This window comes from Oncorhynchus nerka, linkage group LG8 (genome assembly GCF_034236695.1).
Source record: "Oncorhynchus nerka isolate Pitt River linkage group LG8, Oner_Uvic_2.0, whole genome shotgun sequence".
Classification (NCBI taxonomy): Eukaryota; Metazoa; Chordata; class Actinopteri; order Salmoniformes; family Salmonidae; genus Oncorhynchus; species Oncorhynchus nerka.
The window spans coordinates 30675792-30703572 of record NC_088403.1 but is presented as its reverse complement, the minus strand read 5'-3'; the positions used below and the strand labels follow the sequence as shown (position 1 = coordinate 30703572).

The following is a 27781-nucleotide window of genomic DNA, read 5'->3' as shown; positions in this document are numbered from 1 at the left end:
TTAACAACTAGCAATCGTAACAACCAACAGTAAATGCACACGTTTCAAAAACAACCGTTGTCCACTTGGAGAGAGACTGAGGAGGCTCTGACCTGAGCAGGCAGGACTCTCTGGTATCCTGCCCCCTAGCAACCTATTGGTGGCCTGATGGCAGAGGTCACTGGAAGTTTGGCCAGACAGTTTATGATCCCCTGGTCTCTGGCACCATCCGGTGATGGGTGGAGTGAGCTGCATGAAATTAGAAACCTGGCAGGAAGGAAGATCCATAACAGGTTTAGTCTGACGATTTCCATCCCAAAGCTCTTCATACCTGAGTAGTAGTATTATAATCACCTCTCCTTCTAATGAGCTACTCATCCTCAAGTACACCTGTGAGATTGAATACCACCTCGTGCTGCGATGGGCCTGGCGGTGGCATAACTGCCAGGCAGGCTCATTTAGTGGCAATCAGCCACCGACCTATAAGCCTAAGGTAATGAAATCAAACGCTATTGTAGAAAGAGAGGGGCCTACACTCGCCTCACATGTAACCGTGTCATTACCGGTGGATAATGGCTATTGTGGTCGACACGCTCCGTCGCCCACAGGAATCTAGGCCTGCCTAGCCCTGCTGAGCGGTGCGGCAGTTGGTGAGTGCACCATGCATTCTGAAGGCAATTAGCGCACAGAAAGCCACCTTGAACACTCACAGATGCACCATTCCAATGGGGGGAAAAAACAAGCAAATTAATGAGGCAAAACCGTTTCATTCTTTATAGTCGGAGAGACCACAGAGAGCAGATCTTTGATTTTTTTCCTGGTCCCAGAATGGTGAGGTGAATATATGGTGTGCAGCAATGTTCCCTCCATTTGTTTTCCGTCACTGAGCAAATTTCAGGTCTGCTGAACGCAAACATTGAAAGTACTGCACAACTTCCAGGGCGTTTACTGTGAACACTGAGGCTGTACCCTCTTTAAGTTACAGTTTTAACAGTGGCCAAATAGGCTACTTGATCATAATGTTGGCCGACCAGAGAGGACTGGCATAAAAAACTATGGAGAAAACACATCCCATAACATTTTAACATGGAAATAGCTGTTCTATCATTCAGCCGACAGTAGCAGCCAATGTGTGGTGTTCAATGTCGGCCTACATTCCATGAGACTTTTGGAAAAAAACATGCAGGGCTTGACATTAACCTGTTTTATCCACTTGTTGTTCAGACAAGGTGATTGAAAATGCTGCTGTGTTGTTTGATGCACGTAACCACTTTACAAAATCAAATGCATTTATTCTCCTACCCTTACTACAGAGAATCAGACGAATTATGCTACACTCTGCCTATTGGCTACTTAGATCATTCAAACCTGTCTCAAAATACAACACTGCCCCTTTAAGACCAAAACAAAAGCTCTCTAACTGACTGGCTTTTCAAAGGTGTCTAGAAATGTACACGTTTTGTGCTCTTGTAGGAAGCAATCACTCCCCTATTGCTGACTATAAATAATATATAACTGGGCTAATAGTTAGTGAATTATCAGAGGATATGAACAAATGTACATGTGGCTTCATGCAGCTCTTGCTTTGATCTCACAAGTTCATCTACTCATGACCGCTCATGCTGTAAACGCAGTCCAGTTCAAAGTAAACGGCACCGATCCATATATGGCAATAGTCTATTTGCATATAGGCCTACTGCAACTCTGATTGTTTATGCTGCACCATACGGGCTGAGTGTCGCTGTCAATGCAATAGAATCTTACTCCGATGCGTTCTGTCTACAACAAAATCTCTTGCATAGTTCGTTTTGTTTCAGTATGTTGCATTGAAAGTGGCTAATGTTGAGTCAATAGTGTTAACAGGGAAACTCTAGAACAGTGGTCAGCAACCTTTTCTGAGTCAAGATCAAAATGCAAGCCGAGATCTACCGCTTAAATTGTCTTTTTAACATGACTTAAAAAACGTAAGCCTATGCAACATTAACCAATTAAAAACAGTACTGTAGCAGAGGTTTGTGCAGAAAGCTATAAGCCCAATACATTATCACTGCATATTGGCTTTGCTTGAATTGCCCTGCCAGTGCATTGTTCTTCCGGATTTTTTTTTAAATAATAGTTTTTTTAAATTAGGTAGGCTATATGATCACACTGGTAATAGATCCATTGTTGTATTACTTGTGCGGCACAGCTGAGTGAGCATACATTTCAATAATTTGCTTTTTATTTTTCTGGGCTGACGGTGCCTGCATCCCTCCTCTCTCTCTCCTCCACTGACACTGACCAAAAAGGGACAATGTCTTCCAGCAGACGACAACTCCAGTCGCACACGGCATTATTTCTGCCTCATGCACAAATTCATTTTGTTACTCCCATGAACAGAGAAAGTGAAATATTCCTTGATATTAAAAAAGACCCAATCCACTAATAATAACGCAAGCCTATTAATACGTTCCTACTCATTCATTACTGGTGCACTGCTTGTTGTAGCGCTGAATACAGTTGACACTGCTGAGTAGAAACTTAAACATGAACTCATTCATAAAAACAGCAGCTCTTTGCTGTATTCGTTGACAGTCTCTCTCTAGTCATGGTTTTTAAACGTTTTGAAATCTCAAAGTATCAACTTTGCTGTATATATTTTTTTGTGCCTGCTTCAATACTGCGGACACCGTCATCTGAGCCATTCGATTAGCCAGCGGTAAACCTACAGTGCACTTGATATGCTCTCTGGGCCCTCGGAGTTTGTACATTCTGAACAAACGTACATGCAATTATTGAAAATAGCAACAGTTCGCTTACCCGGCGCAGAGGGCAGATGAATCGGGTACACCTACCCTCAACTGCACGGGACGAATAAAAAGAAAACAGAAACATGCTTTAATCGTTGCTTTTTTACAGAAATGTTTGGCGATTGACCAATCGGGTTGTTGACCATTGAACATCACTCAACTTTCCAGAGCAATCTCTTGCTTCTCTCTGCGGAATGATATTTCAGCGCGGCAGTCTCGTGGCTAAGTTTAGAGCGAACATTGGTGCGCAAAATGGATACTTATACCCAGGTGAATAGGGAGTGGCTAATGGATGAAACAAATGGTTGAGAAGACGACCTTGATCCGTGTAGCCGGCTAGACGCCAGCTGCTGGGTGAAGAAATGGCCCGGAACAGCCTTCATGATGATGTGAATACAGCAACAGTATCATATGCATTTTATAAGTCAGGGATGGACAACTGGCGGCCCACGGGCCCCACAACATTTAAAATCAAATCTTTTTTAGAAACTGCTGTTGGGTCTCAACTGTTGCAAGTTAGAATATACAAGGTGCAATTTCGACACAAAACATCTCTACACCCTATGGCAAAATGTGTACACTTGCAGGAAATTAGCTGTAAAACAGCCTGTTTTCCTATCTGCCCAATGGCAAAATGAGCAGAATTGCATGAAATTAGTTACAAAATTGCAAAATCTTCTGTCCCATGGCAAAAATGTGTAGGATTGCAGCAGTTGCTCTAAAACGAACATTCTCTACACCCCGCGAGCAACTGTGGCTCTCATGAGTTCAAATTTGTTGTGGCCCCCCACCACCATCAGTTGTCCCATCCCTGATAGGATATCCTGTCACCGCACAACCCTCTGGCAATGACTAGAGAGCAAGAGAGGGAGAGGAAGGGGAAGGAGTACTTGACAACTTAGTTGTTTTGCCCTTTAGCATGTCTTTCCCAGTAGGCACGCCCCCCCCGCCCCCCTCCTCCTCCCCAGGTCCTTGTCATGCTGGACTCAGGGCACAGGAGGTGGTTGTCTGCAGGTGTTGCACGCCAGTTTGTTTCCTGGCGGTGTGTACATGGTTCAGTGTCCCCCAGTGTACCCTTTGCGAACCCCTACTGTGCCACCAGAGCCCCTCCCTAGTACCCCCCACTAGCTGTAGTGACAGGAAGCTATTCTCGAAGTAGTAGAAAGGGCAACTGAAGTGTGTTTGTCAAACATGTTATTCATACCCTATTAAAAATGTGCTTTCACGGCAAAGTCTACACGTGTGTTCGGCACATGATTTGATTTAAAGCACATAGCCTGTGTGTTTTCATCACGAGTGGAAACACTTTTGTGTGCGTTTGTGTAATTTAGCGCGGTGCAGTGTTGCGTGAGTGTCTTGTAGGCAGTCATAGTTGTCAGTCTGTGTTGCTCTCACCGCCACTCACGTAGCTGCTGACTTGCCACATCCAGGGACTGTTACACACACTCTGCTGCAGTGAATGAGTGTTAGTAACAAACTCCTCATTATTGAGTTAATAAAGCTGCATAAAAACATAGTCTCTAGGTTGCTTTCTTGAGAAATGCGTGCTGCCATAGAGTAACATTAGTAGGTCATTGGCCACAGATAAAATGACGTCAAATCACGTTGTATCTACAGTAGCTTTGATTGGACTGATCATGTCAACATCATACTTTCTAAATCTTAGCTAGCAGTCATCATCATGAATCAAGTCGACAATCTGCAGGCAAATCCTTTTTAATCCTTGTCATATTAAGATAAATAATGAAGAGAAATGATAGATAATACGTATCGGTGCTCATTGGCCATTGGACATAAACATTACACAACCAGTTGAAAATCGCAAATTCAACAATGAGTGGTTTGGAAGGAATCTGTGACCGTGGCTAACTGCAAGCATTGCAAAGCAATCACTAGCCTTCTATTCAGTGGAATGGCTGTGTGGTCCCAAGTCTGGAATTAAGGTTATCTTTTCCAAGCTTAAAATGATAAACATTCAACATTGGCCATGCTGCTAATGAAGCATGATTTGTGCCGCGCTCAAAACAACTTCAATGAGTTCAAGACAACTGGGAACTCAGGAAAAACTAGCTCCGACTGGGAAAATACGTTTTGAACGGTCATCCAACTCGGAATTGTAAATCCAGAACTCTGGCCTCTTTTTAGAGCTACGACCTGAAGATCACTGACGTCTTCATGATTCAACCTTGTTTTTTTTTTTCAAGTTCCCAGTTGTCTTGAAAGCACCATAAATCCAGAGAATGCCAGACGTTGATGACAACATTTGCCCACAAAGGACCGCCATACCACCTTCCTGTTCAAGTGAACACAAGGTGAGTCAAACATGTATTGTGTGCTGCTGCATAAATTATGCAATATGCCATTTCACCTACTATTCTGACTTGGTGGTGCACATGTAGCCTATAACCTGTTTTTCGAGAAATGTAATCATTGAATATTGTAAGAGCTTTCATTGTCTGCTTATATGCTCTCTTTATTTATCCTACAGTTCTGATTTGGTGTACAGGGAGAACACTGTAAGAACGGCCCATGTTCTGAATTCTGTCGCTGTACATTTCAAAAGTGCTGAACAAATAGTTATATTGACCACATCCGTCCTAGCTTGCTCATCGATGTCTTATTCAAACTGATGGATTGCCTCTTGTCTGCTCGTCGTCCCCTTATGCCATAGTTTGTACATCTCAATTGTCAGTAGAAACCACATTTGTTTAAGCAAGTCAACCATATCAGCTATGTTTTTTGTAAAGGCAGTAAACAAGGCTGAATGAACTGTTTCGTTGCCAGGCAAGGCTCCGCTGATTGCCAGATGTAGCAGTGGTAAGGTGTTGGGACTGCTGTTGGGACTCTGCTGTTGGGACAGCTTTATGTGGGCCCTAACAGTTTGTGGGTACCATTTCTCACTGTTATATTGCAATTAATGTATTGTTTAGCTGGCATGCATCCCACATTCTTTTATTCTTTTGCCCCACAGAGATTTACATGCTAAAATCGCCACTGTGTGTATATGCATTTGATCAGAATGACTAACCTGATGGATTAAGGGAAGCAGCTATATGGATGTCCTCCACACTGCTTGAATAAGAAATGATTTAGTCTGGTCCATCTGTGCTTGTCCTTCAGTGCAGTTGTGTTTTCAGCTCTGTCCTGTCCTGAAGCCTCTAAAACAGAGACAGAGAAAAAAACATCCTACCCTTTGCTCAGTCTGTCAAGGTTGTGGCGCTGGATTTGCTCACAGCCTCACACACATAGAGTAGGCTACATACACACCACCGCCCTGCACTGACCGACACACACACATACAAACTGACACACACACACAAACTCTGTGCCCACCATCCCCACAGGGCACAAAGAGACCTAATTCTCTACCCTTCATTTGTCTGAGAGCCAAAGTCGTCTCAGGCGTCAGACTGGAACTGACAGATATGTTAATGTAAGTGAGAACACTGGATATTTAAGGGAAGTGTGTGTGTGTGTCCATCCTCATCTGTGTTTCTCATATATATAATCAATCTGTGTGAGTTGGATTCATCCTAAAGCACTGTTAGCATTATTAAACACCAAACCCAAACAAATTCATACTGGATGTGATTGTGTTGGCATATTTCCCTCCCAACAGATGGTGGTAAAAGAAAATAGGCCATTGTAGAAGTATAACCCTTCCTCTTCATCAACAGGTGATTGATGCTGCCTTGCCAATGCAACTTTATGGAGAGGGTCATTGGCATGGACACTGGTGGTCGGCTAGTGTTTGGCCAGGCATGGCAGGACAGGAATGACAATGAGTAGTTTTAACCACAAGAGGGACAACGGCTATGTTTAACTGGACGGACATATTCGGACATACACACACACACACACTCTATTTTTAAGTGCTACATCATTTGGAAGTCAAGCACCTGTATGCAATTGTCTCCATTAGTCATATTGCGTCAGCGGGGATGGTTTTGACACTGGCTCTGAGCTACCTGAGAGTAGCCGCTGTTTCTGTACTGGGACTGGACGATCCCTTCACCTTTACCCTGCTGCATATGAATGTAGCCCTTCATTACTTGCCATCTTGACTGTACAGGTTTCTGTGGAGGACAGCAGCAGGAGTGGTGTGGGGTTGCAGTGGCCAGCTGGCGTGCCTGTAGCAGGGCCCGCTGGATGGATGATCATCATACAACACAACAGCCGTTCCCACCGACCAGGCTGGCACTATACCTGCATTCTGCTGCTGAGGGCAAACTCAACACCAGCCTATTTAGAAATGATTAAAGTGATGCTTTGAAAGAGGATTTTTTTTTATGTATGGTGTTTTTGGAAAGTGTAGATTTAACATACTGACCTAGTTAGTGGATGTTTTTTCAATTAATTGATTTTCAGTAGGCCTAGTACAGTAGCCTACAAGGAAGTGGATGGATATTACATCTTATACTCATCATAACCTGCTATGGTCAGGTCAATATCCCACATCGTAACCATCATCATGGTTAATTGATTTATGGTTATCTCTCTAGTAAACATGTTTATTACCAGTGTCTATACTGAGCTTACAAAACATTAGGAACATCTTCCTAACTTCACTCTCCCTACACCTCTGATGAATATAACAGGAAACCTGTTCAATGACCATGCACTGCTAAAACATTCTGGCTATGGATACGGAGAACATCAACACATTAACATCAACAGGCCAGAGGATATACCCATTGGACTTGGGGCTCTGATGGGAGTTTACCTCGTATTTACATGTTTTATTCTGTTTGCCACTAAAATCCTAATAAACAATGACAACTAAACTATTGTGTTATTGTTGTGCATATATTATTATTATTATTATTGATAATAGGGGAGGGGGGTAGTTCAGATATTAACCCCAAAAGGTTCTTTGAGGATCTATTAAGAGGGGTTCTTTGAAGAACTTATAAGGGTTCCCCCACAGTTTCAATTTGAAGAACCCCTAAATGATACCACAGGAACCTTTATTTTTAGAGTGTAGTTCAATGTTCCCCAAAAGGTTCTTCAAAAGGTTATTTGAGGATCCATTAAAAGGGATTCTTTGAAGAACCCTTAATGGTTCTTCAAAGAACGTATAGGGGTTCCCCGACAGTTTCCATTTGAAGAACCCCTAAAGGATACTCCATGAATCTTTTCTTTTTAAAGTGTACGCAATCCATGTCTCAATTGTCTCAAGGCTTGAAAATCGTTTTTCTTTTTATCTGTCTCCCCTTCATCTACAAAATCTAATTTATTTACTTACATCAGCTGATATATCAAAGTGCTGTACAGAAACACATTTTTTGGTTCTAGTCAGGATTCTAGCAGCCGTATTTAGCACTACCTGAAGTTTATTTAGTGCTTTATCCGGGTAGCCGGAAAGTAAAGCATTGCAGTAGTCTAACCTAGAAGTAACAAAAGCATGGATACATTTTTCTGCATCATTTTTGGACAGAAAATGTCTGATTTTTGCAATGTTACTTAAATGGAAAAAAGCTGTCCTTGAAACAGTCTTGATATGTTCGTCAAAAGAGAGGTCAGGGTCCAGAGTAATGCAGAGGTCCTTCACAGTTTTATTTGAGACAACTGTACAACCATCAATATTCATTTTCAGATTCAACAGAAGATCTCTTTGTTTCTTGGGACCTAGAACAAGCATCTCTATTTTGTCCGAGTTTAAAAGTAGAAAGTTTGCAGCCATCCACTTCCTTATGTCTGAAACACAGGCTTGCAAGGAGGGAAATTTTAGGGCTTCACCATGTTTCATTGAAATGTACAGATGTGTGTCATCCGCATAGCAGTGAACGTTAACATTATGTTTTCGAATGACATCCCCAAGAGGTAAAATATATAGCGAAAACAATAGTGGTCCTAAAACGGAACATTGAGGAACACAGAAAGTTACAGTTGATTTGTCAAAGGACAAACCATTCACAGAGACAAACTGATATCTTTCCGACAGATAAGATCTAAACCAGGCCAGAACTTGTCCATGTAGACCAATTTCAGCTTCCAATCTCTCCAAAAGAATGTGGTGATCAATGGTATAAAAAAGGTAACTTACCACCTTCACAAGTGCAGTCTCAGTGCTATGATGGGGTCTAAAACAAGACTGAAGCTTTTCGTATACATTATTTGTCTTCAGGAAGGCAGTGAGTTGTTGCGCAACAGCTTTTTCTAAAAATGTTGAGAGGAATGGGTGATTCGATATAGGCAGATAGTTTTTTAGATTTTCTGGGTCAAGGTTTGGCTTTTTCAAGAGAGGCTTTATTACTGCCACTTTTAGTGAGTTTGGTACACATCCGGTGGATAGAGAGCCGTTTATTATGTTCAACATAGGAGGGCCAAGCACAGGAAGCAGCTCTTTCAGTAGTTTAGTTGGAATAGGGTCCAGTATGCAGCTTGAAGGTTTAGAGGCCATGATTATTTTCATCATTGTGTCAAGGAGATATAGTACTAAAACACTTGAGTGTCTCCCTCGATCCTAGGTCCTGGCAGTCAATCTACACGGATTGAAGTGGATTTAACAGGTGACATCAATAAACTTACATGTGGATTCACCTGGTCAGTCTATGTCATGGAAAGAGCAAGTTCCTAATGTTTTTGTTCACTCAGTGTACACTGTCATGAAGTTGGCCCGGGGGTAGGTTTATGACAGTCATAAATACCTCTTCCCCCCTTTTTCCTCTCTCTACGCTACTGATGTTACATTTGCAAACACCTTGGTTAACATAGAGATTCTTGGAACATCAGAATGTGGGGGGAAATTATCTATATTCTGGTAATCCGACCAATTGAACATACAGTGGGGCTAAAAAGTATTTAATCAGCCACCAATTGTGCAAGTTCTCCCACTTAAAAAGATGAGAGAGGCCTGTTATTTTCATCATAGGTACACTTCAACTATGACAGACAAAATGAGAATTAAAAAAATATATATATTTGCAAATTATGGTGGAAAATCTCACAGACCTGTAACTTCTTCTTTAAGAGGCTCCTCTGTCCTCCACTCGTTACCTGTATTAATGGCACCTGTTTGAACTTGTTATCAGTATAAAAGACACCTGTCCACAACCTCAAACAGTCACACTCCAAACTCCACTATGGCCAAGACCAAAGAGCTGTCAAAGGGCACCAAAAACAAAATTGTAGACCTGCACTAGGCTGGGAAGACTGAATATGCAATAGGTAAGCAGCTTGGTTTGAAGAAATCAACTGTGGGAGCAATTATTAGGAAATGGAAGACATACAAGACCACTGATAATCTCCCTCGATCTGGGGCTCCACGCAAGATCTCACCCCTTGTGGTCAAAATGATCACAAGAATGGTGAGCAAAAATCCCAGAACCACATGGGGGAACCTAGTGAAGGACCTGCAGAGAGCTGGGACCAAAGTAACAAAGCCTACCATCAGCAAGGTGGCTGGGTCTTTCAGCATGACAATGATCCCAAACACACCGCCCGGGCAACGAAGGAGTGGCTTCGTAAGAAGCATTTCAAGGTCCTGGAGTGGCCTAGCCAGTCTCCAGATCTCAACCCCATAGAAAATCTTTGGAGGGAGTTGAAAGTCTGTGTTGCCCAGCAACAGCCCCAAAACATCATTGCTCTAGAGGAGATCTGCATGGAGGAATGGGCCAAAATACATGCAACAGTGTGTGAAAACCTTGTGAAGACTTACAGAAAACGTTTGACCTCTGTCATTGCCAACAAAGGGTATATAACAAAGTATTGAGATAAACTTTTGTTATTGACCAAATACTTATTTTCCACCATAATTTGCAAATAAATTCATAAAAAATCCTACAATGTGATTTTCTGGATTTTTAATACTTTTTTGCCCCACTGTATGTGATGGTACTTAATGAATATGATGTCAGTTCGCTTGTCATCTGAGACATTCTCATCAATGATAAGATGACATAAACTCTACAGTGGAAAGTCTACACATCAGAGTTATCGGATTCACATGGAATTGTTGTTCAATCTAAATGTTTGAATATGAAATTATTCGTGATGGGATGAAATGTTATTTTTAGCTTCTAAAATATGAGATTTGGGTTTTCATGAGTGAATTAGGCCCGACTCAGTGGCCCGCCCACGTGAAGAGACATAGGTTGTAAACTATGAAACACACCCCTTTTCTACCTTCCTATATAAAGCCTTGATGACAATATAACCTCCTGTTCTGAGGATGTGAGGACGACGGTCTGATGTCAGAATGGTTCAGTTAATAACTACAGAACGAAGCCAACATCAGTGTGAGCTTTGGTTGCGAATGGTATGAACTTTGAACTCTTATTCACTACAGAAGTGATACCTCCTAGCCGTTGAGTTAGCAACAGCAGCTGCAAACGCAGGTTAGGAAGGAACAGACAGAGTATCCCGTCTACCACACAACGATGTTACTACAGCGTATCCAGTTTACCAGCAGAGACATTCTTCAAAGGACAAAGGACTCGGTTGGGCAACACGGCCTTCCATCTACCACCAACCTACTGGAGCGCAGCTCAGAGTAAATATTTATTGCATTTTCCTTTTCCAAATGGTTGGTAATTTAGAATGCATAAGATATTGTATTTACGATAGCACAGCTTCGCCCTTTGTTCCTCAGTCTTCCCGCTCTTTCACTCAAACCCAGACCCTTTTCTTTTGTGTAACCAGCTGTCATATCTGTTCTGCCCGCTAGGGACGTTTTCCTTTATGACATAATTTGTAATCAAGTTATGATTAATTATGTGTATGTGTAATTCTGTGTGATTAGTTAGGTATTTAGTAAATAAACAATTAAACCCAATTTTGTATTGCTGATTCAACTTGTTAGCCAGGGTTTGTGCAGATAACCAAGAATTTACAACTTTCAGATGAGACTGAATTAAGGTGACGATTAATATTGACTGCTATTGATGTAAAATATTACTAGGTCTTTAAGAGTTTATTCGGAAGATAACAGCTCTATAAATATTATTTTGTGGTGCCCCGACTCTCTAGTTAATTACATTTGCATGATTAGCTCAATCAGGTCATATTAATTACGGACAAATTATTTTATAGAATAGCATGTCATATCACTTAATCCGGCATAGCCAAAGACACGACAACACTCTAAAAAGAAAAGGTTCCTGGAGTATTACTTAGGGGTTCTTCAAATTGAAACTGAAACTTTTATCTACCCCCCTACCCTATTAATATTATTAATAATATGCATAACAAGAACAACAATAACACAATAGTTTAGTTGTCAGTGTTTATTATGATTTTAGTGGCAAACAGAATAAAACATGTAAATACGAGGTAAACTCCCATCAGAGCCCCAAGTCCAATGGGTATATCCTCTGGCGTGTTGATGTTAATGTGTTTATGTTCTCCGTATCCATAGCCAGAATGATTTTGCAGTGCATGGTGATCGAACAGGTTTCCTGTTATATTCATCAGAGGTGTAGGGAGGGTGAAGTCTGTGAATCCAAAAAAAGAGTAATTATACAGATGATATACAGAGAAACTATACAGACAAAACATGCACATGACAGTATTCATACCTTGGATTTTGGTCCGATTTTGCTCAGATACCTGCAGACACAGAAGTGAGCAGTTCAGTCATCTGCACCCAATACAGCTATCCATTGGAATGTGTCCATTTCCTGTTTTAGAAAGATGTGCACAAATATCATCCTAAAACAATATTAATGTAGATCACGAGGAGATCATTACATTTTCAGTTAGGTGCCTGCACCTGCTGTCCTTTCAAATTAAAATCCAAATGTTTAAATTGGGCAGTTAGGTTCCTGCAAGAACCTCCAACAACTTAGGAGGTTCCTCGATGAACCCCACCTCCTATGGGGTTCTTGGAATAATCTTTTGGGGGTAATTTTCAGTGCCAAGAACCCTAAGTTTTTTGAGGATCTTAGAAGAACCCTTGTTGAACCCCTATTTTTTGTGTGTATAATATAACCTGCTAGGCAGGGTAAGAGTCAGTGACCTCGAGCTCACAGAGACAGACAAGGTCTTTGTTTTCGCATCTCTCCCACTCAGACTGACAGGACACAGGCATGTATCTAACTCACTCTATTAGCGGGTCCCCGCATGGCCCGTCCTAGACAATCATTCGTTTATTATTGTCCTAGTCTAAAGATAAAGGTCATGTCGGCTGAAACAGTACGCCGCGCGCTATTGATTTTCGATCTAGATGGTGCTAATGAACCTCTCTAGCTCTGCGAAGGCCTGTACTGCGCCGTGCGCATGCGTCAAGAGGAGGTTTCTCATTTCGCTGGCTGTTCCATAGTCAGTCCCCGCAGCCCACAGTAGGCAATACAGTCGCTACCTGCCTGTCTAGTGGAACGGATATGGCTCCCCACTCACCCCGGCTTTTTACCAGACCCAAGCGGCTTGTTGCCAGGCAAGGGCCGACATGACAGTACACCGACGAGAGAAGACCCCTGGTCGGCTCCGCCTGTCGGTCCCGTTAGAAGCGGGGAGAGGAGCGGGTCGATATGCCGTGTTGCTGGCTCTGTGCGCGCTGTGCTACAGTAACTCTCTGCATGGGGAGTTCGTGCACGACGATGTGTGGGCTATCAGCAATAACCCCGACGTCCGGCCCGGGTCCAGCCTGCAGAGCATCTTCTCCAACGACTTTTGGGGCAAGAGGATGGCGGACAACACAAGCCACAAGTCCTACAGACCGTTATGCATCCTCACCTTCAAGTAAGTTCTCTCTCCCCTCTCTCCTATAGCTCTCTGTGGTTATCTTCCCAGCATCGGTTGCAAAGTATATGTAGTTTACTTGAACAGTTGGGTCTCGGGCTGGAATGAAAAACAATGTTGCAGAAGTTGGTGGCAATGTCCAGAAATGCGCTGGCCTCGTCAGCTTTCCTACCTGTGATCGGTTACAATTAATACCATGTATCCGTTCCCAGAAATAGGCTGACGTCATAGGCTAGCCTATTGTAGGTTACTTCGATCGCCTGCGGTCATGAACGACGCACATCTGCACTTACCATAAACAAACATGCATATAGCCTAATGGGTTATAAACAGACTGCTACCGCGGTCCGGTTGCGCAGTTAGCTAAACTTGCTGAAGCGTGCCATGAACACTGCTCGCTCGCAAGAACATCCGCTTTTATTTGTGCTCCTTGATCTTAGAATATGCTACTTGAAACATTTTCAAATAGCCCAGTGTCGACATACAGTATGTTAGCTGGACCCGGCAGATATTGGCCGTTTTTTGCCTCCACACTTGTTGCTTGCTGTGGAATCCCTGAATTCGCACTCACGTTCACTTCAATGTGTTTGACACTCCAGAACATTTATCGGCCACATTTTGGGAAATTAGTGTTGAAAGTTGTTGTATCAACTAAACAAACAGTGGTCATTCAAGGGAACTTTTCCAGACAGTGTCATTTTATTCTCCGGGTACACACACTGGAGAGGGCGTGTCACAGGCAGCGCAATGGGACGCGGGAGGGTTCTGGCTCTCGGCTCAAGCGTTAGTCAACCAGAAACATTAATAGCCTACAAATTTCACAGATTGATGAAAAAACATACTGCAGACTATTTGAAAGATGTGTTGGATATGAAAAATACACACAAACCATAGGCTCTGTTTCTATCTAGCACATGTAGGCTTGATATTTAACCTTGATTCTAACTAGGCAAGTCCGTTTTTAAGAACAAATTCTTATTTACAATGGCTGCCTAGTAAACATGTCTAGCAGGTCTTTATGTAATCAGCGAGGGCACAAATTGCTTGGTTTTCTTCAGCAGGCAATACAGTTGAAATATAAACAATAGATATGAAAAGCCTGGAGTATTAATATGAACCATCAGGCGGTAGACAACCACAGACTAGACCGATTCCCTGCCTGGTAAAGCTTTGTACTACTTTTTTTTGCACGGGGCTGTGGATACACTCACACCGTCCTATGTATGGAACTTATCTATTCTAATACTTTGATTGCTTAGTAAGACAACTCCACTGTCACTCTGTCGCTGTATCCTCTGACCTATTCTCAGAGCCTGAACCGCATGCCAACCATGTGCTGCTCCTCCCCGACACTGCACGATGTGCCAGAAAATACATTAAAACATTTTTTTTTATTCTTCTCTGCGCTACATTCCTGTGTTGAGCGTGTAGGTATCAACATCCTCTTTGAAATGGGCACATTCAGAGCTAAAGTCGCGAGATGCTGATTATGACAACAGAGAGGTTGTCAGCTGCTGCTGTGTGTGTGTGCTGAATACTTAGTGTGCTGGTACGGAGGAGAGGGAAGGCTGATGTGCTGAGGCGTTGAATGGGTTTCTCTCTTTTGAGGCGATTGATGGAGCATCTGGTTGTATCGCGCTATCCGTCTGGTTCTGCAGTTGGTTACCCACACACTGCTGTCAAGCCAAGCAGCTGAATCTCCATCTACACATAGCCCAAAACTGGCCAGATGCATTCTCTGTGGTGTGTACGTCTCCTCTGTGTTCGCTTTAAGTTCAGACTAAATGGGGCAAATCTGACTCACATTTGCATGTATGCTTCCTTATTATGGGAGACTAAGTGCCTATTTACAGACATGTACCGTATATGGGTCAGTGGTACATATGTACACTCACACACACACACTCCCACATCTATGCCCTTGAGGATCTGCTAGGTATATCTGTCATTTCGACATGCAGGGGCTCACACCTCATACACACACACACACACACACACACCAACGCACGCTCACATACACACCTGTGCCTGTGGGGGTTCTGTGCTCAGTATAGCAGTGTGTGTTTCTGTGTCCGTGATCACTGTCGGGCCTCTGAGACGGTCCTCAAGGTGAAGGACACACACCCCCGAAGCACTTTAAAGTAGCCTATTAATGGAACAATGGCTTTGGGGAGAGAGCAGGAGGGGACCAAGGGAGAGGGGGTAGGTATATAGGTAGGTAGAGAGAAGGAGGGAGGAAGTGAATGGGATGAAAAGAGAGGGGCATAACAACCGAGAACAACAGAAGAACAGGCTATGAGATCACGTCACAGCATATGGTCCAGCACCCCCCTCTTGAATCCCACCCAGAGGACATAGTATAAACATGGTACAACAGTGTAAAGACACATAACCTGCTGAAGCCTCTGTCATATTCCCTGTCGCCTCCAACACAGCCAGGCTGCCTGGGGACAGTTACTGTGTGCTTTGGGAGCTGGACACCTGTCTGTTTCAGCATTGACCAGTGTAACCACTCTACCTGCACGGCTCAACACTTCTATCACAATACAGAGAAACCTCCAGATCCTAGTCGTAGGGTATAAGAAAGGCCTTGTTTTTCCTGGTCAGATCACATCGTCAGGAAATTGTCCGCTGTCCAGCCTCTGGTCTCTAATTGAAATGCATTGGTCTTAATAACAGAGTGCACATCCGCCATGACTCACTGAGAAGGCCTATCCTACAACATCCACTATGTATGACCTATGATGTAACACAGGATATAGGAGGGGTGGAGCCTGCTTTTCATCATCACTTAATGGATTGGACGTTGGCTTTTACGAGACATCCCCATTATCGCTTATGTGTGACAATCAGCTCTATGGTCTTTCCCTCATTACGTTCTCTTCAGATTCCCTTCTGTCTAGTTTAGTTCAGTTTCAGATTCTCCATGTCTTTCACCCTGGAAATGTGTGGGTTTCTTCACATTAGTAGTCGGACTGTGCTTGTTCAATGACGAGAGAAACAGGCTGTTTTACGGAGATGGTGTAATACTGTAATTGAATTCATAATGGAGGTTTGGGGTTGGGATTCTTCTCTTTGAGACGGGGGAGGAATCGTAATTACAATCTCACGGAGAAATGCTTTTATGTAACCTGAACTAATGGTTTTCTGTACCTGGGTGTGTAATGGAGATTTTACTATTGTGTCATAACTGTGTGTGGGTGGGGGGAAAAATGTAATTTGAAAAGACTAATATATGCAGATATGAGATATATTCTATGAAGATTCCAAATGGCTTATCTCAGCCTTTTAACACCATCAAAAAGCTTCTGTAAAGGGAGACTATATGTGTTTCTGTGCTGGTATTTCATAATGCTCTGCTTCATTCATGTGTCAAATAATTAGGGTTAGGCTCATCCATTTCAAATCGGGTCATTAAGGGAAGGGAATATCCTCAACAAAAATGAATGTAATTGTATTCAATTCATGTAATTACCTTAAGTTAGATACCCGTCCTGAATTTAATTGACTCCGGTCGAATGGAAGTGACCCCAGCCGTGATTGGACTGCAGTCATTGGTGATGGAGGAAACTGTAAAGGAGGGTCATAGTTCCGGATACAGTGTGGCTGTGATACATCAGCAGCCAATGTTTCATATCCTGCGGTTTTAGTTTGAATAAGTCTCTTTTCTCTCTAATTATGATGGTAAAATGTGGTTGATTACAGATCTGGTGATTTTGATTACAAAATGGTGATTACAATTACAATCTCTCTCTCTCTCTCTCTCTCTCTCTCTCTCTCTCTCTCGCTCTCTCTCTCTCTCTCTCTCCATCAGATTGAACATCCTCTTGGGTGGAATGACCCCTCTCTACTTCCATGTGGTCAACGTGTGTCTTCACTGTGCCGTGACCTGTCTGCTCATGCACACGTGTGATCGTTGCGTGTTCGACGACCCCCGTCTGGCCTTCCTCACCGCCCTCCTCTTCGCTGTGCACCCCATACACACTGAGGCTGTGAGTATGCACGCACACACACGACCCCCTCTAGCAGACATGCTTCTTCTCAATGACTCCTCCCTCACGTGTAAAACCAATGACATGGATTCCGTCACATACTGTAGAGTAGCACTACTTTGTGACGTCATCCTCTGACGTGGTAATCTGTGACTAACTGTGCTCTCACTCACTCATCTCGCTACTGGTGAATCAGGTCCCTGTTCAATAAGTCCGGAAAAGGCAACCTTCCTGTTTTCATATTGCAGGTTCCAGCTCCATGACTTTAGTTTTGAATGTTTGAAAAGTAACGAGGCAAGGGTAGGCTAGTGGTTAGAGCGTTGGACTAGTAACCGAAAGGTTGCAAGTTCATATCCCCGAGCTGACAAGGTACAAATCTGTCGTTCTGCCCCTGAACAGGCAGTTAACCCACTGTTCCTAGACCGTCATTGAAAATAAGAATTTGTTCTTAACTGACTTGCCTAGTAAATTAAATAAAAAAGTTTTACAAATGCAAACCCTGTGTGGAGGAGAATTATAATTCATTCTCACAGGTGAAGGAAGAAGAAAGACTGCTGTGTTAAAGTTAGAGCTCTGCAGAGACACTGAGTGAAACAGAGAGAGAGATGAAAAGGGCGAAGGAGAAAAATGTGGAGAGGGCGAGGCAGAGGAATGTATGAGATGGTGGAGAGAGCGAAGGATAAAAGGAGGGGCGAGGGAGAGAAAGAGAGGGAGCTGAATAAAGAGCAGCAGGGGTGAGAGCTGAGCTATAGAGCTCTACAGGGTGCTCCCTTGAGCCCCTGAGAGAGAGAATAATAATAATAATAATAATGGAGAGGAGAGACGAGACCAGGGCTGCTCCCAGTCTGTGTCTTGCATCCCAATCAGCCTTAGTCTCTCTAGTGTTAATCCTGCAGTTCCCTTCATCCTTCCATCTGTCCCCAGTGTGAGCTTCAGCCCAGGCTTCATTGCCCAACCTTCTCCCTAAACCATAAACTAATCATGGACCAACCTCCAGCTCATAACCCCTGTCCACTTCCACAGCCACTCGAATCACATCCACATCCACTCGAGTCTTTAGCCTCCTAGCTCATACCAGCACTTGCCTCCCTAGCATGCATTTTCAGGAGCTTCAGTCCCATTTCCACCCAGTGTCAGTCTGCTAGGCAGTCATGCAGTAAGTAGTTAGTCAGTCATTCTGAGGGCTGGGGCTGTGTCTCTGCAGTGAGTGACTGTGCCAGTGGTACCAGAATCTGATGAAGTCAGTGCAGTAAACCGGTTACGTCATTAGCCAGGGGACCAGCTGGAGTTCACTTCACTTATACTGATGAGGAGACACACACACACACACACACACACACACACACACACACACACACACACACACACACACACACACACACACACACACACACATACACCACAATAAGACAGAGATTAAAAAGTGGCTTAACCCTTATCCTCCCTCTCTGTGGAGCTCCTGGCATCACACAGTCCCTGTCTCTCTATCCAATATGGCCGCCATAAAGATGCAGTCATTCAGATCTGCAGCCAGTGAATGGAGGTGCTGTTCAAGGCTGAAAGCCCTCTATTCATCCCACTCTCCTGCTGAGAGAGACTGGTCAGGTCATGTGGGGATCCCACTGACCGTCTGCGTGACTCACTGTCCACTTAGGCACACACATGGTTGGCATGGCGAAGTAGATGTTGTTGAGTGTCTTAGCTGTAGGGAAAAGACCGGCCAGACAGAGGTGAGGGACGCTATACTGTAGATAGAATATTTTTTCTCCTGACTTTTAACACCATGATATTAAGAAAATACATATTTTGCAGACCTGAGGGAGTGTGTGTGGTGTGTGTGTGTGTGATATATGTGTTTGGGTCTGTGTCCTTGGGCCGTATTGTATATTCTACTCCACGTGTTAAGTTTAGAGTGGGGGAGCTGCAGCTGTGTTCAAATTCCTGCAAAAGTATGTAATTGGCTAGAAGGAGGTAGTCTGTGTTTTGTGTGTGTGTGTGTGTGTTTGTGCCAGTGAACAGAGCCCAGTGTGTGTAGAGCAGAGCAGGCCAGAAGACAGCAGTGGAGAGGTGGGAGAGCCATACTTACTATTACAGCAGCTCTGGTTAACACAATAGCTATTATTGAAACACCTTTGTGTCAGTCAGTTCAGTGTATCACTGTCACCATTGTGTCACCACTGTCAGAGGTACCGTCTATCACTATAGGTTTATGGACATGTTTGGTGCTGGGTTAAAGAGGAGTAGTATGGTACTGACTAGCGTCCTGCCCAGGGGGTGTACTTGTACATCAAGCTGCCTCACGCTACAGAAACAGGATGGGCCCAGTCCGTTCTGGCTTGGACAAGGCTAATTACTGACTACTGTAGTAGGAATGTGTGGTTAGGTAGTACTTTACTGTAGTTGGGGTGTGTGGTGGGGTAGTACTTCAAATCAAATCAAATTGTATTAGTCACATGCACCGAATACAACAGGACACTGCTTACTTACGAGCCCCTAACCAACAATGCAGTTTCAAAAAAATACAGATAAGAGATAAAAGTAACAAGTAATTAAAGAGCAGCAGTGAAATAACAACAGCGAGACTATATACAGGGGGTACTGATACAGAGTCGATGTGCGGGGGCACTGGTTATTTGAGGTAGTATGTACATGTAGTTAGAGTTATTAAAGTGACTATGCGTAGATGACATTGGCTGCAGACAGCGTGATCACACAGTTTTCCGGATCAGCTGGTACTCTCATGTATGTTTCAGTGTTATTTGCCTCGAAGCGAGCATAGAAGTAGTTTAACTCGTCTAGTAGGCTCGTGTCACTGGGCAGCTCTCGGCTGTGCTTCCCTTTGTAGTCTGTAATGGTTTGCAAGCCCTGCCACATCCGACGAGCGTCAGAGCCGGTGTAGTACGATTTGATCTTAGTCCTGTATTGACTCTTTGCCTGTTTTGATGATTCGTCCGAGGGCATAGCGGAATTTCTTATAAGCTTCCGGGTTAGAGTCCCGCTCCTTGAAAGCGGCAGCACTAGCCTTTAGCTCAGTGCGGATGCTGCCTGTAATCCATGACTTCTGGTTGGGATATGTACGTACAGTCACTGTGGGGACGACGTCATCGATACACTAATTGATGAAGCCAATAACTGATGTGGTGTACTCCTCAATGCCATCGGAGCAATTCTGGAACATATTCCAGTCTGTGCTAGCAAAACAGTCCTGTAGCTTAGCATGCTTCCTCTAACCACTTTTTTTATTGATCTAGTCACTGGTGCTTCTTTATTTAATTTGTGCTTGTATACAGGAATCAGGAGGATAGAAATATGGTCAGATTTGCCAAATGGAGGGCGAGGGAGAGCTTTGTATGTGTCTCTGTGTGTGGAGTATAGGTGGTCCAGAGTTATTTTTCCTCTGGTTGCACATTTAACATGCTGATAGAAATTTGGTAAAACTGATTTAAGTTTCCCTGCATTAAAGTCCCCGGGTACTAGGAGCACCGCCTCTGGGTGAGCGTTTTCTTCCTTGCTAATGGCGGAATACAGCTCATTCAATGCTGTCTTAGTGCCAGCCTCTGACTGTGGTGGTATGTAAACAGCTACAAAGAATAGAGATGAAAACTCACTCGGTAGGTAGTGTGGTCTATAGCTTATCATGAGATACTCTACCTCAGGTGAGTAATAGCTTGAGACTTCCTTAGATATCATCACAAGCTACATAGACTGTTGCCCCTTGTCTTACCAGACGCTGCTGTTCTATCCGGTACATCCTATAACCGTCCAGCTGTATGTTGATGTTGTCGTCGTTCAGCCACGACTCCTTGAAGCATAAGATGTTACAGTTGGTAGATTAATCTTCCGCATAACTCGACAATTTTATTCTCCAGAGATTGTACGATTGCTAGCGGAACGAGGGAAGAATGAGGAAGTGGGGGTTTATTCGTTCGCCTACGAATTCTCAGATAGCAGCCCGACCTTCGGCCCCGCTTTCTCCTCCTCCTCTTCACTCTGATCATGGGGATCGGGGCCTGTTCCCGAGGAAGCAGTGTATCCTTCACGTCGGGCTCGTCAGAGTCGTGAAAGGAAAAATAGGATTCTGCTAGTCCATGGTGAATAATCACAGTCCTGATGCCTAGAATTTATTTTTGGTCATTAGAGATGGTAGCGGCAACATTATGTACAAAATAAGTTACAAAATTAAGTTTACTGTAGTAGGGATGTGTGGTGAGGTAGTACTTTACTGTAGTAGAGGTGTGTGGTAAAGTAGTACTTTACTGTGGTAGGGTAGTACTTTACTGTAGTAGGGGTGTGTGGTAGGGTAGTACTTTACTGTAATAGGGGTGTGTGGTAGGGTAGTACTTTACTGTAGTAGGGATGTGTGGTAGGGTAGTACTTTACTGTAATAGGGGTGTGTGGTAGGGTAGTACTTTACTGTAGTAGGGATGTGTGGTAGGGTAGTACTTTACTGTAGTAGGGATGTGTGGTAGGGTAGTACTTTACTGTAATAGGGGTGTGTGGTAGGGTAGTACTTTACTGTAGTAGGGATGTGTGGTAGGGTAGTACTTTACTGTAGTAGGGATGTGTGGTAGGGTAGTACTTTACTGTAATAGGGGTGTGTGGTAGGGTAGTACTTTACTGTAATAGGGGTGTGTGGTAGGGTAGTACTTTACTGTAGTAGGGATGTGTGGTAGGGTAGTACTTTACTGTAATAGGGGTGTGTGGTAGGGTAGTACTTTACTGTAGTAGGGATGTGTGGTAGGGTAGTACTTTACTGTAGTAGGGATGTGTGGTAGGGTAGTACTTTACTGTAATAGGGGTGTGTGGTAGGGTAGTACTTTACTGTAGTAGGGATGTGTGGTAGGGTAGTACTTTACTGTAGTAGAGGTGTGTGGTAAAGTAGTACTTTACTGTGGTAGGGTAGTACTTTACTGTAGTAGGGGTGTGTGGTAGGGTAGTACTTTACTGTAATAGGGGTGTGTGGTAGGGTAGTACTTTACTGTAGTAGAGGTGTGTGGTGAGGTAGTACTTTACTGTAGTAGAGGTGTGTGGTGAGGTAGTACTTTACTGTAGTAGAGGTGTGTGGTGAGGTAGTACTTTACTGTAGTAGAGGTGTGTGGTGAGGTAGTACTTTACTGTAGTAGAGGTGTGTGGTGAGGTAGTACTTTACTGTAGTAGAGGTGTGTGGTAGGGTAGTACTTTACTGTAATAGGGGTGTGTGGTAGGGTAGTACTTTACTGTAATAGGGGTGTGTGGTAGGGTAGTACTTTACTGTAGTAGGGATGTGTGGTAGGGTGGTACTTTACTGTAGTAGGGGTGTGTGGTAGGATAGTACTTTACTGTAATAGGGGTGTGTGGTAGGGTAGTACTTTACTGTAATAGGGGTGTGTGGTAGGGTAGTACTTTATTTACTGTAATAGGGGTGTGTGTTAGGGTAGTACTTTACTGTAGTAGAGGTGTGTGGTGAGGTAGTACTTTACTGTAGTAGAGGTGTGTGGTAAAGTAGTACTTTACTGTGGTAGGGTAGTACTTTACTGTAATAGGGGTGTGTGGTAGGGTAGTACTTTACTGTAATATGAGTGTGTGGTAGGGTAGTACTTTACTGTAGTAGAGGTGTGTGGTGAGGTAGTACTTTACTGTAGTAGGGGTGTGTGGTAGGGTAGTACTTTACTGTAGTAGGGATGTGTGGTAGGGTAGTACTTTACTGTAATAGGGGTGTGTGGTAGGGTAGTACTTTATTTACTGTAATAGGGGTGTGTGGTGGGGTAGTACTTTACTGTAGTAGAGGTGTGTGGTGAGGTAGTACTTTACTGTAGTAGAGGTGTGTGGTAAGGTAGTACTTTACTGTAATAGGGGCGTGTGGTAGGGTAGTACTTTACTGTAGTAGGGGTGTGTGGTAGGGTAGTACTTTACTGTAATAGGGGTGTGTGGTAGGGTAGTACTTTACTGTAGTGGGGATGTGTGGTAGGGTAGTACTTTACTGTAATAGGGGTGTGTGGTAGGGTAGTACTTTATTTAGTGTAATAGGGGTGTGTGGTAGGGTAGTACTTTACTGTAGTAGAGGTGTGTGGTGAGGTAGTACTTTACTGTAGTAGAGGTGTGTGGTAAGGTAGTACTTTACTGTAATAGGGGCGTGTGGTAGGGTAGTACTTTACTGTAGTGGGGATGTGTGGTAGGGTAGTACTTTACTGTAGTAGGGGTGTGTGGTAGGGTAATACTTTACTGTAATAGGGGTGTGTGTGATCAGGATAGAGTACTCAACACCCCCTAAGGGAACAGCATTATCCTGAGTTCGTCATGAGGAACCCTCTCGCCTCACGCCGAGCCTCATACCAGGAAGGGTTGTGGGGTTATGTAGGCTAATACACAAACACTCACACGTACACACATACTCACACGTGTACACACACACACACACACACACACACACACACACACACACACACACACACACACACACACACTGTGTAAATCAGTACCAAATGTCCCATTTGACCTTTCCAAGGGGCAGGGTGTGTCTCTAAAGCACATTCTATTAGAAACAGTTTCAGCCCTATAGGGGTGTGGCTCAGAATGTACCGTGATATGTGTTTCTCACTGCACACACGCACGTGCGCGCACAAACACACAGCTGGTACTCCATGGGGTTGGACATTTAGATATTTTAAGTGAGTGTTAGGGCTGGGACTGTTTTTGAGTTGAGATATATTGTTAAAGTGTGTGTTTGTGTGTGAGTGTGTGTGTGTGTGTGTGTGTGTGTTTACCGAGATGACACTGCTGAGTCACCTTCAGTCACAGTGGGAGGCAGGGATGGATAGAGGAAGATGAAAGGAGAGAAAGAACAGAGGGGGGGGAGTGACGGATGAAGGGCAATGGATGAGGGGGTGGGAGGGAAGAAGAAGTTGAAAGGGAGAGAGGGAGGAGAGTGAGGACAGGGGAAGGGTGGATGACTCTTGTCTTCTTCCTCATTAATTAAATATATAAGATACTGGGCTCCTCTCCCTGCTTTACTGATGAGCTTCTACAGCAGGAAAATGAAATACCAACAGTTACTGTAGGTAATTTTTGTTTATTTAGGAAATACAAAGTGTTGGTATTCCTGATTCCATATATGATCATGAATCAAAAAAATTACTAATGAGAGCACATTAGTTAGATTACTTGTTGGTTATTACTGCATTGTCGGAACTAGAAGCACAAGCATTTCGCTACACTCGCATTAACATCTGCTAACCATGTGTATGTGACAAATACATTTTTGATTTGATTTGACATTCAGGAATAACACCAACACTTTTGTATTTGATTAAATAAAAACAAATGATTACTCAACAACAACACTCAAATTAGTGAAATATGCGAGTGAAGTCAATATGTAAACATGGCTCAGACATATTATGCTATCATTTTTTTCTTAGGTAGAGAACAATATGCTCTCTTGTGTGACTCTCATAAAGGAGGCGTGTCTGTAGCACGGCAGGCTACTTCTCATTTCCCACTCCTGGGTAATGCAATGGGCAGTCACTAGCTATATTTCCATTAACTTGTCCAGTGATTTTATTTTTTTCGTCGTAATTTACGTTTGGATAGAAAATAGATGTGACAATGAATTGCCTGCTAGGGTACGCTTCCATTGAACTATCATGGCGATTTAAAAACAGCTGGACACAATGACGCCACAGAAACAAACAAACAGCTTTTGTTGCAAAAACAATGTCGAATAAAATTTGTGGTTGAAGTGTTTCCATGACCCATTTAGGCAAATTGCGCATTAATACATTTGTGACAGACTGTATGTCCTCCCACCTGTTTCATGTCTCAGGTGTAGCCGGCGAAAGCCAGCATGTATGGAATGCAGTATTTGACTAATATTAGCCATGTTCTAATAATTATCCTGCGCCAACATATCGTCATGGTCCGTGCTGAAAGGTGCACTACTGGACATCAGTGGATGGTGAAACTTGCCATCCAACCAGAAAAGCAATTCTGGTATTCTTAAAAGTCAGGACATTCCTTGACATATATATACAGTATATCACAAAAGTGAGTACACCCCTCACATTTTTTGTAATCTTTTCATGTGACAACACTGAAGAAATGACACTTTGCTACAATGTAAAGTAGTGAGTGTACAGCTTGTATAACAGTGTAAATTTGCTGTCTCCTCAAAATAACTCAACACACAGCCATTAATGTCTAAACCGCTGGCAACAAAAGTGAGTACACCCCTAAGTGAAAATGTCCAAATTGGGGCCAAAGTGTCAATATTTTGTGTGGCCACCATCATTGTCCAGCACTGCCTTAACCCTCTTGGGCATGGAGTTCACCAGAGCTTCACAGGTTGCCACTGGAGTCCTCTTCCAGTCCTCCATGACGACATCACGGAGCTGGTGGATGTTAGAGACCTTGCACTCCTCCACCTTCCACTTGAGGATGCCCCACAGATGATCAATAGGGTTTAGGTCTGGAGACATGCTTGGCCAGTCCATCACCTTTACCCTCAGCTTCTTTAGCAAGGCAGTGGTCGTCTTGGAGGTGTGTTTGGGGTCGTTATCATGTTGGAATACTGCCCTGCGGCCCAGTCTCCAAAGGGAGGGGATCATGCTCTGCTTCAGTATGTCACAGTACATGTTGGCATTCATGGTTCCCTCAATGAACTGTAGCTCCCCAGTGCCGACAGCACTCATGCAGCCCCAGACCATGACACTCCCACCACCATGCTTGACTGTAGGCAAGACACACTTGTCTTTGTACTCCTCACCTGGTTGCCGCCACACACACCATCTGAACCAAATAAGTTTATCTTGGTCTCATCAGACCACAGGACATGGTTCCAGTAATCCATGTCCTTAGTCTGCTTGTCTTCAGCAAACTGTTTGCGGGCTTTCTTGTGCATCATCTTTAGAAGAGGCTTCCTTCTGGGACGACAGCCATGCAGACCAATTTGATGCAGTGTACGGCGTATGGTCTGAGCACTGACAGGCTGACCCCCCCCCAACCCTTCAACCTCTGCAGCAATGCTGGCAGCACTGATACGTCTATTTCCCAAAGACAACTTCTGGATATGATGCTGAGCACCTGCACTCAACTTCTTTGGTCGACCATGGCAAGGCCTGTTCTGAGTGGAACCTGTCCAGTTAAACCGCTGTATGGTCTTGGCCACCGTGCTGCAGCTCAGTTTCAGGGTCTTGGCAATCTTCTTATAGGCCAGGCCATCTTTATGTAGAAAACAATTCTTTTTTTCAGATCCTCAGAGAATTCTTTGCCATGAGGTGCCATGTTGGACTTCCAGTGACCAGTCAGTATGAGGGAGTGTGAGAGCGATGACACCAGATTTAACACACCTGCTCCCCATTCACACCTGAGACCTTGTAACACTAACGAGTCACATGACACCGGGGAGGGAAAATGCCTAATTGGGCCCAATTTGGACATTTTCACTTAGGGGTGTACTCACTTTTGTTGCCAGCGGTTTAGACATTAATGGCTGTGTGTTGAGTTATTTTGAGGGGACAGCAAATTTACACTGTTATACAAGCTGTAAACGCACTACTTTACATTGTAGCAAAGTGTCATTTCTTCAGTGTTGTCACATGAAAAGATATACTCAAATATTTACAAAAACGTGAGGGGTGTACTCACTTTTGTGATATACTGTATATATAAAATATATATATATATTATATATATATATATATATAAATATATATATATATATATATATATATATATATATATATATAAATAAAAATGTAAATGTAATATATAGTTGGAAAACATGTATTTAGTAAGCAGCAGGCATTTAGAATTAAATGTAGAGTGGAGTTTAGCGTACCTTCAAAACTATTCTCCAAACATAATTTATATATACAGTATAAAAAAATAAAAAAATAATTTCCTTCATTTTGTCACAATAAAGAAAGTTTGACAAAATAAAAATCCACCCTTGTCAAATGGATAAAAATGTTGTCTATATTTTTGAAAATATCTCCTTCCATTACACATGTTGCAACGTTATTGCTTTAATCTGGGCCATTTGGGAACCTGCCTACTGTTAAGTAGCCCTTGGAGGTCCATCCATTTGTAGTAAGCGCAACACAGGGTCATTGGCCAATTCATTCAGAACTCCGGCTTTAGCCTGCTTATATAGAGCGGATACTACCTGTTTTCTGAAATGGGGGCGAAGTTCGTAGCTTGACTCGAGCACTTTCACAAAGTGCTGAATACCCCCACCCCCCATTCTTCTCAACCACCAATAATGCGCTCATATGCACGGCTATTAACTTAAGCTACCTATCGCTCTTGTAACTTCTTTGGTCAGAATTAGCTGCGAAGGGCTGCTTGAATGCAGAGGGGAGATTA

General features: G+C 43.4%; 1 protein-coding gene across 1 annotated transcript in view; it reads left to right on the top strand.

Moving 5' to 3' along the window:
- Positions 1-13047: 13047 nt before the first annotated feature.
- The window catches only part of LOC115133819 (protein O-mannosyl-transferase TMTC1-like), a 75267-nt gene continuing 60533 nt past the window's right edge, over positions 13048-27781 (top strand). The window contains exons 1-2 of the mRNA XM_065021129.1: positions 13048-13448; positions 17263-17440. Coding sequence (XP_064877201.1) covers positions 13156-13448; positions 17263-17440 — 471 coding nt within the window. The 5' untranslated portion in view covers positions 13048-13155. The remainder of the gene's footprint in view (positions 13449-17262; positions 17441-27781) is intronic.